Here is a 15822-nt window from a genome sequence, read left to right on the forward strand (position 1 = left end):
AGTGCAGAGGCAGGTGAGGGGAGCCACGGAGGGCGGAGCGCCCCTCTGAGCAAGAAGCACTCTGTCTCCTCCCGCTGTAGACATGATGAAGCTGGAGCTGGACCTGCACGGGCTGCGGGAGGAGACATCTGCCCACGTGGAGAGGAAGGAGAAGGAGGTCATCATCATGCAGCGGCGGCTGCAGGAGCTGCAGACGCAGTTCACCGAGACCCAGAAGCTCGGTTTGAAGAAAGACAAGGTAAAGCGAGGAAGCTCCCTGATTGGAACCGCCAGATGGCAGGTGCGAGACTAGGCCTGGCGGGAGCCGGCTCTGCGGCTCTGCCATCCTCGGTGTTGCTTGGAGAGCACCGACGCATGCGCAGTGAGATTGCTGCGCTTTAGACAAGGGGAAGGACATAGGAGGGCCAAGGGGATAGGGGGACCACGGGAATTGGGGGGTGGGGCGGGGTGGAATTCTGAGCTCTTCCTTGAAATTGCTCTTGGCACACTCCAGTACTCTTGCCTGGAGAATCCCAGAGACTGAGGAGCCTGGCAGGCTACAGTCCAGAGGGTCACAAAGAGTCAACATGACTGAGTGCCTAAGTACACATGCACTCTGGGCAACACATATATATGGAATCTAGAAAGATGGTACTGATGAACCTATTTGCAGGGTAGCAGTGGAGACACAAAGGAAACATATACCCATTTGAATGCAGAGTTCCAAAGAGTAGCAAAGAGAGAAAAGAAAGCCTTCCTCGGTGGTCAATGCAAAGAAATAGACGAAAACAATAGAATGGGAAAGACTAGAGATCTCTTCAAGAATACCAGAGATGCCAAGGGAACATTTCATGCAAAGATGGGCTCGACAAAGGACAGAAATGGTATGGACCTAACAGAAGCAGAAGATATTAAGAAGAGGTAGCAAGAATACACAGAAGAATTGTACAAAAAAGATCTTCACAACCCAGATAATCATGATGGTGTGGTCACTCACCTAGAGCTAGACATCCTGGAATGCGAAGTCAAGTAGGCCTTAGGAAGCATCACTACGAACAAAACTAGTGGAGGTGATGGAACTCCAGCTGAGGTTATTTCAAATCCTAAAAGATGATGCTGTGAAAGTGCTGCACTCAATATGCCAGCAAATTTGGAAAACTCAGCAGTGGCCACAGGACTGGAAAATGTCAGTTTTCATTCCAATCCCCAAAAAAGGCAATGCCAAAGAATGTTCAAACTACCACACAATTGCACTCATCTCACACACTAGCAAGGTAATGCTCAAAATTCTCCAAGCCAGGCTTCAACAGTACATGAACCATGAAATTCCAGATGTTTAAGCTGGATTTAGAAAAGGCAGAGGAACCAGAGATCAAATTGCCAACATCCACTGGATCATTGAAAAAGCAGGAGAGTTCTAGAAAAACATCTATTTCTGCTTTATTGACTATGCCAAAGTCTTTGTGTGGATCACAACAAACTGTGGAAAATTCTGAAAGAGATGGGAATACCAGACCACCTGACCTACCTCCTGAGAAATCTGTATGCAGGTCAAGAAGCAACAGTTAGAACTGGACATGGAACAACAGACTGGTTCCAAATAGGGAAAGGAGTCTGTCAAGGCTGTATATTGTCACCCTGCCTATTTAACTTATATGCAGAGTACATCACGCAAAATGCCAGGCAAGATGAAGCACAAGCTGGAATCAAGATTGCTGGGAGAAAGATAAATAACCTCAGATATGCAGATGACACCACCCTTATGGCAGAAAGCGAAGAACTTAAAGAGCCTCTTGATGAAAGTGAAAGAGGAACGTTAAAAAGTTGCTTAAAACTCAACATTCAGAAAACTAAGATCATGGCATCTGGTCCTATCACTTCATGACAAATAGATGGGGAAACAGTGAGAGACTTTATTTTGGGGGGATCTCCAAAATCACTGCAGATGGTGAGTGTAGCCATGAACTTAAAAGACACTTGCTCCTGGAAGAAAAGCTATAACCAACCTAGACAGCATATTGAAAAGCAGAGACATTACTTTGCCAACAAAGATCCATCTTGTCAAAGCTATGGTTTTTCCAGTAGTTATGTATGGATGTGAGAGTTGGACTATAAAGAAAGCTGAGTGCCTAAGGCTTTTGAACTGTGGTGTTGGAGAACTCTTGAGAGTCTCTTGGACTGCAAAGAGATCCAACCAGTCCATCCTAAAGAAATTAGTCCTGAATATTCATTGGAAGGACTGATGCCAAAGCTGAAACTTCAATACTTTGGCCACCTGATGTGAAGAACTGACTCCTTGGAAAAGACTGATGCTTTCCCCTGATGCTGGGAAAGATTTAACGCAGGAGGAGAAGGGGATAACAGAGGATGAGATGGTTGGTAGGCATCACTGACTCTATGGACATGAGTTGAGCAAGCTCCAGGAGTTGGTGATGGACCGGAAAGCCTGGAGTGCTGCAATCCATGGGGTCACAAAGAATCAGACACAACTGAGCGCCTAAACTGAACTGAGTGGAGACACAGCCGTAGAGAACAGACTCAGACACAGTAGGGGAAGAAGAGGTGGGACGAATTGGGAGAGAAGCATGGAAACATATATACTACCATATGTAAAACAGATAACCAGTGGGAATTTGCTGTAGTGACTCAGAGAGCTCAAACCAGCACTCTGTGACAACCTAGAGGGATGGGATGGACTGGGAGGTTGGAAGGAGGTTCAAGAAGCAGGGGACATATGTATATCGGTGGCTGAATCACATTGGTGTGTGGCAGAAACCAACACAATATTGTAAAGCAATTATCCTCCAATTAAAAATAAATTAATTTTTTTAAATGGAGATATTTGGAGAGATGACAACAGGAAGTGAGGAGTCTGAATAAGCATCTTTGAGTCACTCATATGTTCATTCAACAGATATTTTTGAATTTCTATGATGCACCAAGCACTCTTCAAGGCATGAAGAATATAATAAAACATATGCCATCCCTACTTTCATGGAGCTTGCGTTCTAGTCTATAGAGACAGACAACAAACAAGTAAAAAAAGTTACAATAAAATGTTAGGTATAATGAATTCCTAAAACAACTTGGTGGCTGTTTTACCCAGGGTAGTCAGGGAAGGCCCTCTTTGATAAGGTAACATTTGGGCAGAAATTTGAATGAAGAAAGAAGGCCACCCAGGCTGAGATCCTGAAGAATATTCCAGGCAGAGGCAATAGCAAGGGCTGGCACCCTAAGGCGGGAGTGAGCTGAGAAGCAGAGCAAGTGTGGGGTGGCAAGAGGTAAAGTCAGACAGGTAGCCAAGTACCAGATCATGAGCATCCCCGGAGGTCTTTGTAAGGACTTTGGCCTTTTTCCACGTGAGGTGGACCCAGTGGAGGCTTTGAACAGAAGCATAACAAGATCTGGCTCACATTTGTAAGAGCCCACCTCTGGCTGCTGTTCTCTGTAACAGGAGGCAGGGAGCCCAGGTGGAGGCTACTGCAACATCCAGACAAGAGAAGACGGTGGCTCAAGGCTATGTCTAGCTGACTTGGCCCTGCTGCTCCTCAGGCCTCCATCAGCATTAACACTTCACTTTCTTCAGCTCCTCCAGGAGAAAGACGAAATGCTGCACGAGCTAGAGAAGGAACTGGCGCAGGTTCAGAACAACCTCGTGAAAAAGGAGATGGAGCTGGAGAAGCAGCAGTGCATGACAAACGAACTCGAAATCGCCATCCAGGAGGAGAGGCAGGACAAGTGCAAGGCCGAGTACGGGCACCTGCGGGCCGAGATCAAGAAGCTGAAGGAATGTCTCGAAGACGCCAAACAGCAGCAGAGGCTGGCTGGTGAGGCCCCCGGGCAAGCACTGGCCCCACTGCCCCCAACCCCCTGGAGCCCTCTCCACTGTCTCACTCCGGTCGCCACAGGATCCCTCCTCACCTCACAGCAGCTAGGGCCGCCCCCTACGCCCCTTCCTCACACTCCCTCTAGAGGCCCTCCACACAGCAGGTGCTCAGGCTGGGAAAGCAGACCGCCGCTCTCACATGCCCACATTTTCTCGGCAGCCTCTCCTTTGCTCCACACAGGAGCACAGAGCTCTGCACCCTGCTTCTTTGCACCACACTCCTCTCCACCTTCTCTGGGACCTTTATCACACCACTCACTTCTTCCTTCCCTGCTTTTTAACTCTCTCTCTCTCCTTTTTTGGCCTCCAAGCACATTCACTTAGAGTGTGGGTTATGTTCTTGCCCCTCTGCTGAAAGTGCTTCTCAGAGGTCACTAGTAACTTCCTGCCTTGGATATGGGTTGTTTGGGGGTGGTAAAAAAATGTCCTGGAATTATATGCTCATGGTCACACAACTTTGTCAGTCTAAGAGAAACCACTGCACTATACAATTTAACAGGATAAATGTTAAGTGAGCAATGTATCAATTGGGGGGAAAAAAATTCAAAGCTTGTGTCCTTCCTCACCCTCCTCTAACTCTGTGTATGTCCACGCCATTGGCCCCCACACCTCAGTGGTTGTTTCTTAGCTTTGGAGACACGACAGGTCCCTCGTTCTTCCACAGATCTGACCCTTTCTTCCACAGATCTCACCTTGTTTCGCTCCTGCCCTGACCCTGGTCACCCATCTCTAAGAGCCCACCCTCCGCCGTCTCTCCCCTCCCTCTGCTGGTAAGCGCCTCTGCTCCTTGTGGCCGCATTCCTCTGCAGGCAACTCCAACACCTGGAGCCCCAGCCCTGACATGGCACCTACTCAGTCTTGTCTTTAGAAACTAGCTGCATCCACCTTCCCAACTAACCCAACATTCCCAAAGCTGAACCTACTCTCTCCCTTGTTAAAAAAAAAAAAAATCCTCCTCCCTTCTGCTGGGTATATAATCATTTCCATAGTGACACCATCTTTCTTCCAGTATTCCAGGCCCAGAAAAAAAAAAGGAGAGAGGAGTGATATTTAATGTAGAAATGATAGGAGAAACAGCAGGAAGTGGGGAGGTATTTGGTGTTGAGAAACTCCAGTAAACAAATTATTTGTGTGCTTCTTCCTTCACACCCTGAAGTATGGACTTCCCTGGTGGCTGACGGTAAAGCATCTGCCTACAATGCGGGAGACCTGGGTTCGATCCCTGGGTCAGGAAGATCCTCTGGAGAAGGAAACGGCAACCCACTCCAGTACTCTTGCCTGGAAAATCCCATGGACGGAGGCGCGTAGTAGGCTACAGTCCATGGGGTCGCAAAGAGTCGGACACAACTGAGCGACTTCACTTCACTTCACTTCACTTCCTTCATACCCAGTGTAGACAAGGACGTGGGCTAAAAGAATATTACGAGATATCTTTCTCCGTTCTAAGACATTCCACTTTTCCTAAAACATTCTTTCCTTTATGGCAGGTCCCTGTTCAATAACCCACTAAATCATGTCTAAATATTTCTCTCAGCCTTTTGACACTCTTCAAAACCCGCCTCAAGTCCATGCACTTAACTGTCTCCCACCATTCCTTCTCACTTTCCAGTTAAACTGGTATCTTCCCATCCTCTTCAGACATGCCCCCGCTTCCCTTCACTGTGTGTTTCCTCTAATAGTCCACCTCTACCCTCCCCCACAATAATTACCTTTCTCTTCCTTCTTCTAAGGCCAGGGCTCTACTTACCCACACTGATTTGCTTCCTGAGTTCACAGTGTGAGTTTAACATTACTGTGTTCTCTACATCAGGTGAGCCAGGTACAGCTAGACTCCATGAGGTCAGGATTTGTCCCCAGTGACAGGGTGAGTCGCAAAACTAGATACTGAGCAATTTCTACCAATTTGTTTAACTTAACAAGAAGTTCATGGCTGGTGGGTAGGTTGAAGACAGATAGTTTAACCAAGCTCTTCAGCAGTGATAATGAAATAGAGAGAGGGGAGGACAGATTGGAAACTGAAGTAGGTCACAACACGAAGGAGCAGACTTTTTTAAACTGGTCTCAGAAATCGGAGAGTCCAATCTTCACGCATACTCCTCTCACACGTGGACACGCCCCAGGGGTCATCTCCTGTCTTCTGCAGCTCAGCAAGCAGCCAACTACAAAGAAGAGGCCTTTATGGCAAATGACAACCTGGAGGACTGCCAGAGGAAGCTGCAAAGCTGTATTTGCCTGGAGAAGCAGAAGGCAGAGACCATCCAGGAGCTCCAGAGGGAGCTTCAGAAGTTGCAGAAGGATTCCTTGACAGCTGAGGAGGAGCTTGTACCCAGCAGGTATTGCAGGTCCACCTCCAGACAGAGGCTCTGTCCCCGGTGAGCCAGTTGGGCACCGTGGGCTGCTGCCCAGGAGTGGGGTAGCAAGCCCTGTTGCAGCTAGCTAACCCACAGTCCACTGACACGGACCCTGAAGTCCAGCCACCTCTGTTTGTTTGTTTGTTTGTTGCCATTTTGCTTTAGGAAACGGATAGAGGAGCTGACGTTAGAATTCTCTGAGGTCACGAGAAGGCTTGAAATTTCAGAGAAGGAAAAGAGGCAGCTTCAGAAGACACTGGCTGAGCAAGATGTAAAACTGAGTGAACAGCTAGACCATATAAACCACATTCAACACCAGGTAAGGAAGGCAAGCAAGTGGGCAGCTCAAGCACTGGCTCTGTTTAAAGCTAATTGCACAGCTCTTGGGAACTTCCCAGCAGTCCAATGGTTGGGACTCCCCTCTCTCACTACTGAGGGACTGGGTTTAATCCCTGGTTGGAAGCTACGATCCCACAAACCCAGCAGTGAGGCCATAAAAAATTGCATCGTTCTTTATCTGGGAAGATGCTACCACCAATCCATTGCAAACTACTTGTCCAGAATTTGTGTTAGAATTGCCAAGACAGCCAGTCAGCTCCAGTTCCAGCTAAGCTTAAAAACAAAGGACAATAGATTTCTTTTTCTAGGACTCAAAAGCTCTCCTTCTCAGTCAATTTAAATTTTTTAAAACTTTGAATTATTCTTTTTGTATTTTTCTACGATTTTTAAAAAATTTATTCAAAGAGGTTTTTATGTGGAAAGACTTGGTAAATGAGACCTGTATCTATAAATAGAAAGTATATCTAATTGAACCAAAAAAAATATTGCTCAACCTGAGGGAATTTTTTATTTTTTATTTTTTATTTTTTTATTTTTTTTTGGGGGGGAATTTTTTATTATACATGCTAAATAACCAAGGAGTTGTCCTCATATTTATTTCAGTCATCTCTGGATTGGGTTTCCACCCCTCCCTGCCCAGCCAAATAGGGTGTCTAACACTGATTTTCAGCCCAGCGTTTGTTTTCTCAGAACAGGGAGCACGCCTCCTCCAAAAGCAATCTAGAAGAACAACTTCAGGAGGTAACCAAATTGCTGGAGGATAAAAAGGAGCAACTAAAAAAGAGCAAAGAGCAGCGGAAGTTAGTGGAGCAAGAGTTCGAGACATTCCGACTAGAAGGAAAAAGGAAAGAAAAGATGGTGAGGATAATCTGGGAAGACTCAGGGTTAAGAATCCCAGGGTTGGACCCGAGCCCTGCACGGCCTGGCGGAATATAGAGGCTGAGGGTACTCAGACCTCAGGAGAAAAGGGAGGGAAGGTGAGAAAGACGGTGAAGGGGACAGAGAAGGCCTGAGATACACCAGGCACAGGGCAGAGCTGTGCCTGAGGGCAGAGGAGGAGGGGCTTCTTCGGGTGTCTGAAGTAACGCCTCCATTCTGGGTGTTGTTCCTTAATCCGGGAGCAGTCCATAGAGAATATGAGAAAGATGGAGGAGGAGAATGATAACCTCAAGTCACAGGTAAAGAAATTTAGTATACAACTGGACACCTCTCTCAGCAAACAAAACAGCACCCAGCAAGTCAACGAGGAGCTGACCAATAAGGTGAGTACACAGAAACCCCAAGGGGGTGAGATATTTAAGCTCTGTGACTCTTGACCCTTAAGTTGGCACCCAGCTCTTCTGCTCACAGAAATGCCACTAACTGCCCATGGGCATTCTGGGGTGCCTGAGGCCTCACTTCTCTCCTGAAGTGGGGTATGCCTCCATCACCCACCTGCTGGCTAAGAAGGATCTCTTCCAGCTGTGGAAGGTCTTAATATCCGGTGAAGCCCCAAACCATCTGTGCTTTGGCATCAAGCCTTCCAGAGTTGCCTTTTAGACCAGAGTTGGGGGAACCCATTGTTTGGGGGCAATTTGCTAGGGAACACTTCCAGAAATAGTCCCAGAACACAAAAAGATGAGGTGGAAGGGGGACTTGGTTCTATTTCATTACATGAATTAAAGACAAAAAGGAGTCACTGGCTCCTAATGTATGTGAGGCACTGTGCTCACATTCAGTTCTCACACTGATTGACCATCTACTTAAGTCCTTGACATGGCTTCACTCTGCTGGTTTACAGAGGAGAGAAAGGCTGAGGCTCAAACTGACTCAATTAGTATATGATGGGATGGAGCAGTATTTGAGCCTGGATCATCTGGCTGTCTCACCAAACCTCTTTTTTCTCTTCACCATGAATGGCAATACTCCACCTTTCCGGCCAAGAAAAAAATACAGCATCTTTATTAGGTGGTCCCCTGAATTATAAATGAGAGACCAAGCAACTCTGATTCCTTGATTAAAAAAAAAAATTCACCTTAAAATACTATGACTATTTTAAGTGTAAGAATAGCACTACCCAGTAGAACTTTCTGTGATGCTGGAAAAGTTCTATATTAGAGTTACTTGATACTACATGCACTAGCCATATGTGGCTATTGAGTGCTTGAAATATGGCTTAGTAGGACTGAGGAACTGAATTTGTAAGCTTAAGATTCACCAATTTTAGTTTCCTTTAAATGTCAATAGTCTCATGTGGCTAATGGCTGCATCTTAAACAGCAGAGGTCTGAGGCACTGATGTTTCTGGAGTTTTGTCTCTCCTCTAGTGTGATCCAGGCTTGAGGTCTGAATCACGCAAATCCCCAAGGAACTGCTGTCAATATAAGGCATACTGCCTAAATATTTAATTTAGGCCTGTTATCACATTTGGGCTTCCCAAGTGACGCGAGTGGTAAAGAACCTGCCTGCCAATGCAGGAGACATAAGAGATGCAGGCTCAGTCCCTGGGTCGCGAAGATCCCCTGGAGGAGGGAACGGCAACCCACTCCAGTATCCTTGCCTGGAGAGTCCCATGGACAGAGGAGCCTGGTGGGCTATAGTCCATGGGGTCGCAAAGAGTCAGACACGACTGAGGCGACTTAGTACACATGTTATCACATTTGCCAAAAGAAAGTTAGTTATGTAAATATGCAGTCTGCAGCACTAATTTCAGAATTCCTTTGATGGAAATCCAGAGGGGGCTGGGTGTGTGTAAGCACGGTCCCTTTTCTTAACACACGCCCCACATATATAATAGACCTTTTGAATCACTGGAAACAACCCTTAGAAAGAGGCTTAGTGTTGTGTTCTTAAACTGCATTTCCTTTCATCAGCAGTCCATATTTCAGTTTTAAACACACTCTGCCAGAACTACGTGTTCAATTCATCCCTAGTATTGCCCAATGCAGTATTTCATTCGGTCTAAACAAGTCATTTGGTATATTTAGTGAGCGTCTATTTAGTGCCGCACACCCTAAGCTCTGAGTGATGAAGAAAGCACACACAGTCCTGCATTCACGGTGCATTAGGTCCAGTGGACTATGTCAGGAACTGAGGCATCATGCACACAGCTGAAATGCTGCATCACGTTCATAACGCAGAACTGAATCCCAGGTCAACCCTAATCCTAGCCCTAACCATGAGACAATTAGCTGTTAACAGAAACCATCCAGTTACAAATGTAGGACACGTGCTTGGTTGGCATGCATCAAAGCTGTGAAGTCTCGGAAAAAGACTTTTCATGTGCTTGCCATATCAGGGCCTAGTGCTTCCAATATTCCTTGTAGTGGGAGGATGTGCTAACTATTAATAGCAAGGAAGTTTGGGGAGAGGAGTGCAAAAGACTTTGGAAAGCAGCTTTTCCTCTTACAACAGTGAGGGGAAGTGAGCATTATCACAGACTGCTTGGCAAGCTGCTGCAGAGAGGAGAGAGACCGGTGGTTGTTTATCTTCTGTGAACACAGAGAATGCCTCTATGGCCAAGAACCCTGACAGTGATGTTCCCCCACCCTAAAGATAACCTCTCAGAAGGAGATCATAGCGGGTCTGAAGATTCAGCTGGACAAGGCTGGGGAGAAAGAGAAGCAGTACCTCCAGACCATGATCAGTAAGGACATCTATGAGGAGTTAAGCCGGAAGTCAGCCTGCTGCCAGGACGACCTCACACAAGCCCTGGAGAAGGTGGGCTACACCCTCTCATCTCCTAAGAGATGTGTGCTAAGTCACTTCAGTCATGTCTGACTCTGTGCGACCCTATGAACTGTAGCCTGCCACGTTTCTCAGTGCATGGGATTCTCTAGGCAAGAATACTGGAGTGGGTTGCCATGTCCTTCTCCAGGGTATCGTCCCAACCCAGGGATCGAACCCATGTCTCCTAAGTCTCCTGCATTGGCAGGCAGAGTCTTTACCAACAGCACCACCCATTCCAGGGCTGTTTAATATCAGAGTTTCCCCAGAAGCATGAGGTGCAGGAGTCGATTTCCTGCATGACCGGCTGTCACCAAGGCCATGTGCAAGCCCTTGCATCGGTGGGGATGCCTGTCCAGAGAAGGCTTGCTGCTTCTTAGTGAGGCTTTGGGGAAGAAGGGGATAGAGGTCAAATTGAGCAAGTCTTTGTGCCCATGGGTGACCCAGAGCAAGGTTTTCCCAATACCTGGGTTTTCAGGGAAATTCATACCCTACCCCTGTGCTGATCACCCCTGGCTGATCAGTTTATAGAATTGGAAAGAGAGGAAATGGGAGAGCGAAAGCAGAGATGCAGAAGACTGACCGTTGTCACCTCTCACCCCTCTCTGGGACACTAAGCAAGGTGACCGGGTGTCTCTGCCACCCTGGGGAGAAGAGGGTGGGGGACGTAGAAGCCTTCCCCATTCAGGTCTCAGCAGAGAGGGCCCAAGCACAATGACAGCCACTCTCCACCCCCCGCCCCACATCTTTGTCTTTATCAAAGCTCAATCATTCGACCTCAGAGACAAAGAATCTGCACCGGAGCCTGACACAGGCCCAAGAAAGGAAACTTCAGCTGGAAGAAGAAATCATTGCCTATGAAGAGAGGATGAAAAAGCTGAATGGGGAGTTAAAAAAACTCCAGGGCTTCCAGCAGCAGAGTGAGCTAGAGGTGAGGAGCAGCCGAAGGCTTGGGCTGCTGTCCTGTCCAGGGGCCCAGGGTCACTTCTTGCACTCAGAGCTATACACTTCGCCCTGAGCTACCCTTTGATTAACGGGCTCGCTCCCTTTTGCTGGGCTCCCTCCCTTGTGCTGGGTGCCACAGGTTTCTGGAAGGTGGCAACGAATCAGAGCAGGGTCGCCCTCTGCTGGCCGCCAGAAATAAAATACTCCCAGCGAATCTCGCAGAGAAAGGTCCCTCTCGCTTTGTTGGGGGTACTCAGGATCTGGGTGGCAGGCCAGGGTCTCCCTCCTCACCACGTGTTCCCGAGCAGGTGCAAGCCTTCGACAAAAAGCTGGAGGATATGAGCAACCAGGTGCTGCAGTGGCAGAAGCAGCACCAGTGCGACCTCAAGATGCTAGCTGCTAAAGAGGAGCAGCTCAGGGCATTCCAGGAGGAAATGTGTGCCCTGAAAGAGAACCTCCTGGCGGACGAGAAGGAGGTGGGCGCCCCTCGACTTCCGATCACTTCCTCCCCCGAGAACATCCATAGTCCACCCCCAAGAACATCCCAGGACCACAGATGGGATGACAGACACCCTTGGGTGGGGCTGGGGGTGGGAGTGCCTGGGAACAAGGAAAGGACATCTACCCCATTCAGTACCAAAGCAGGGTCTGGGTGTTCAAGGCCCGCAGCGTGCTGCCTCAACCCGACCATCTTCCTGTGACTTTATTGATGGAGATATTGAGCAGGACAAAGGTCCCAATCCAGAAGAGAGAGAGTGCCTTCTCCTGTCAGGCACACCAGCAGCCCCCTGACTTAGGTAATCACTGGTCCGTCCCCTTCCAGAGCGAGCCCCTTCTGACAGCTCAGAATCGGCTGAGAGCTCCGTGGGCATGCCCAGCTCTCTGAGCAATGAAGTCTGTAGCAGGAGGCTGCCACATGTCTCGAGGTGACTACAGGCCTTTGCTCAAATTAGGGGGGGAAAAAAACTCTCTTCCTACCCAATATTTTTTCTTCCATCTGTTTTTTAAAAGGTTTAATATACTGCTTTTTTTGAATAAGTCACTTTGATACCCTGAAAATCATTATTATAAAGGTACAAGCCTACTCTGTCTCTAGCATAAGTGGTATCTGCTCAGAGAAATCACCTTTGTGACAGTGCACTGCTGGAGGAGAAATCCTGCTGCGTTGGTTCCAACTCCGGCCCCGGGGTTGGACGGCAGAGTCAAGTCTCCTCTCCCAGGAAGAGAGGAGGTCTGATTTGGGAGTAGGGAGCTAATAGACCTGCGCTCCCTCCCCTTACTATCTCATTTACTTCTTGTGCCAAAGCCCTGCCTGCCCCAGCGGTCTGCTGCCAAAGACAACTGCAGGATGCACCGAGAGAATGATCAGATTATGTCCAACATGGAGCAGTGGGCAAAAGAGCAGAAGTAAGTGAGGAAAAAACAGTAAGGCAGGGTTCGAAGGGCTGGAATCACACATGTGCTAAAGAACAGTGTCACACACACGCACAGCCCTTCTGGGAGGCTGAGCCAGCCTCAGCCTAGCCCAAAGGTTAGGAATAAGATGAAGGGCCCTCAACCCGTCACACAGGTCCAGAAAGCCCATCCACCCAGAAATGGAGCCGTTCCCTGACAGAAGGGATACTTCCTCTTCCCAGCCTGGCAACGGACTTTACTGCCTTTCATTGCCTGGATCCCTTGAACGCTCTTGGGACCAGAGTGGTTTTCCATTGAAGTATAGTGAGTCCTCTTCATTGCCAGTTGCAAGGAAGGCTCTAACTCTGGGGGCTGAGGAACGAGTAGGGAGTGGTGGTCTAGGCCCAGCAGAGGCTTTGCCAAGAACACCCAGTGTCCTTTTCAGCCAACTTGCTCTCTTGCTCACAGGGGTCTGGCAAACTCTTTCTCTTCTGTGAATTTTATTATAGGATCGCCAATGAGAAACTAGGAAACAAGCTCCGGGAACAGGTCAAATATATCGCCAAGCTGACTGGTGAAAAGGAGTAAGTCATCCCATGCCACCCTGGCTGCAGCTTGGCCCCCAAGGAGATGAGTCAGCCAGGAACCAGGGATTCCTGGATGTGTGCAGAAGGACCCCGAGTCCTAAATCTGTGTCTGTGTGACCTCTTTGGGCCTCAGTCCTCCCACCAACGACTAAAAAGAGGTTTAATAGTCTCTTTGTCCATCTCTGCCAGCTTCCACAGTTCTCAGAGGTCAGAATGCTGAGAAGGAAGCAGGAACTGAAAAGCAGAGTGTACTAGTTAGGGTAGTGGCTAAGCTGTCGTAAGAGAGCTCTCCAAGTGAGGGACACAGAACAAAGAAAGGACTTCTCTATGAGGGGGGCAGCCCTCCCCGCATAAAAGGAGCACCATCTTTTAATCTTTTAATCTTCATAACAAGAGCTCAACTAATATTTGTTGCTTCCATATATGAGGCACTGTTCTGAGTTCTTCACATGTATTCATTTATTTAATCATTATAGATCTCACATGTGCAGTGCACTTATAATCCACATTTATGGATATAGAAAGGGAAGAATTCAGGCTACATACCTAACCCGTGGTCTCATGACCAGTAAGCAGCAGAGTCAGAATCCCAACATGAGAGGCCTGAACCCAAAGCCCCTCTCACCCACTGCCCTCAACACTGGTTTTGGAGAAATGTGGCTGTTAGTATTAACAGTTGCCATTTATTGAGCCACAGGGTTATGCTCAGTTACCTTTCCCCTCACCTACACGGAGCTGCCATTGCATCCATCAAGTGGGGACAAGTAATGTGCCCAAGCTCTCAACAGAGCCAGGATCCCTTGTTCTCTCAACCTTTCAGCTGAGGGAGGCGAGAGAACTTGGGCATTGGCATCAGAACTGAGCGCAGATGTTTCCTAGGCGTGGCCATGAGAAACTGAGGACACACAGCCCGAGTCCTTCTGGCTCTTCTGGTCCTTTGAGTCAAATTTCTATTATTTATCAAACTGGATTTTTATATGAGCCCCAGAAGGCAGCCCAGAGCTGACATGACACAGTGGGTCAGGAGTGCTGGCTCTGGGTCCACCCCAACCCCAGACCTGGGCTTCTTCCAGGGGATGCACATAGGCCTCCATTTCGACAGAAAGCATGAGCGCCCTAGCTCTGGAAGGAACTGGGTGTCCACAGGGCCGAAGCAGACCAGACACCCACCTGTCCTTCCCTCTCCTTCCCCAGCCACCTCCACAATGTGATGGTCCATCTGCAAAAGGAAAACAAGAAGCTAAAGCATGAAATAGAGGAGAAGAAGCTGAAAGCTGCGCCCTCGAGGGTATATGCCAAAGCCCTGTGCCAAAGCAAAACAGAACCCACAATCAGGGGGAAAGTGTATGGTACCTTGGGCTGGAGGGGGATAACCCAGGATGTGAGCCAAAGAATGGACATCACCAAGTTTGTCGGGATACCCCACTGCTCAGGTATGTCCACCATGGCTTCTGCTACTTCCCATGATGCTGTCTTAGTCCAGTGAGTACCCCCCGAAAAAAGCAAGATATTTCTTTTCAAGAGATCACTAGATTGGAAATTCACAAGAGGTGGATGGGAAATGATCTTTTGCTTAGTTACTCGGGACCAGTGGAGAAAGAAATGGCAACCCACTGCAATATTCTTGCCCAGAGAATCCCATGGACAGAGGAGCCCCGCGGGCTACAGTCCATATGGTCACACAGAGTCAGACACGACTGAAGCGACTCAGCACACACTCTGAACCAGAGACCACTGTTTTCTCCTCTGTAAAGGGAGGAGGCGAATGAATTAAGGCTCATTCTGATCTAAGATACTTTGATGATGACCCAGGTGCCTCCTATCTCAGACCTATCCCTTCCCCAGACCCAGTCTCTTTTGGGAAGTGTAGAGACAAGAGGGGGGTAGACAGAATAGGCATCTTTCTCCTGTAATGTGTTCTGGAAACCTCCCAAGAAGCCCTGGTGTCCCCTGCACAACCCAGGTCCCACGCTATCTCTTTTTACCACCTCTAGACGTCATGGTTCCCCCTTCCCAGGGAAGGAGTCACATGCCACAGAGCTGCCCCACCACAGGACTCGTCCTTAAGGAACCACCTCCTTAATTTCTTCTCAAATTAAGACTGTCATTTCTTCCCTGTTCCATCAGGTTCCTCATTTTGCTAGAATCAGCACCTTGCCCTGAGCATCATTTCCACGCATGTTTTTCAGAGGACAGTGAGTTCCCATCCCTCTCTCTTGACTTGGACCAGCTCTAATGGGAATATGTCAAGGTCCCAGGCTATTCTGCAAGATGCTAACGTTTTATTGAGTTTTGTCCACTTCCTGCCATGGAGTGAGCCTTGTGAACCATACTATACCCTCTCCAGGCCCAAATTCTAAAATAAAGACCTGAACACAGACGTCTCAGTGAGCTCTCAGCGACTTGCAGACACTTGTGCCCACTCAAGTCCCCAGCAATGTGCTCATCCCCATTTTCTCTGCTTTCTAAAAAAACAAGAGCTCTCTTTCACATATGTAGTGAAAGTCACTCAGTTGTATCCGACTTTTTGTGACCCCCATGGACTGTAGTCCGCCAGGTTCTTCTATCCATGGAATTCACCAGGCCAGAATACTGGAGTGGGTAGCCGTTCCCTTCTCCAGAGGATCTTCCCAACC

At 48.2% G+C, this 15822-nt stretch overlaps 1 protein-coding gene across 1 annotated transcript in view; it reads left to right on the forward strand.

The window, feature by feature from the left end:
• The window catches only part of PMFBP1 (polyamine modulated factor 1 binding protein 1), a 48776-nt gene extending 34005 nt beyond the window's left edge, over positions 1-14771 (forward strand). Inside the window, exons 10-21 of the mRNA XM_018063158.1 lie at positions 81-238; positions 3566-3806; positions 6009-6198; positions 6382-6535; positions 7246-7413; positions 7680-7817; positions 10089-10253; positions 11023-11190; positions 11513-11680; positions 12511-12611; positions 13109-13183; positions 14381-14771. Coding sequence (XP_017918647.1) covers positions 81-238; positions 3566-3806; positions 6009-6198; positions 6382-6535; positions 7246-7413; positions 7680-7817; positions 10089-10253; positions 11023-11190; positions 11513-11680; positions 12511-12611; positions 13109-13183; positions 14381-14672 — 2018 coding nt within the window. The 3' untranslated portion in view covers positions 14673-14771. The remainder of the gene's footprint in view (positions 1-80; positions 239-3565; positions 3807-6008; positions 6199-6381; positions 6536-7245; positions 7414-7679; positions 7818-10088; positions 10254-11022; positions 11191-11512; positions 11681-12510; positions 12612-13108; positions 13184-14380) is intronic.

This window comes from Capra hircus, chromosome 18, assembly GCF_001704415.2.
Source record: "Capra hircus breed San Clemente chromosome 18, ASM170441v1, whole genome shotgun sequence".
Taxonomy (NCBI): Eukaryota; Metazoa; Chordata; class Mammalia; order Artiodactyla; family Bovidae; genus Capra; species Capra hircus.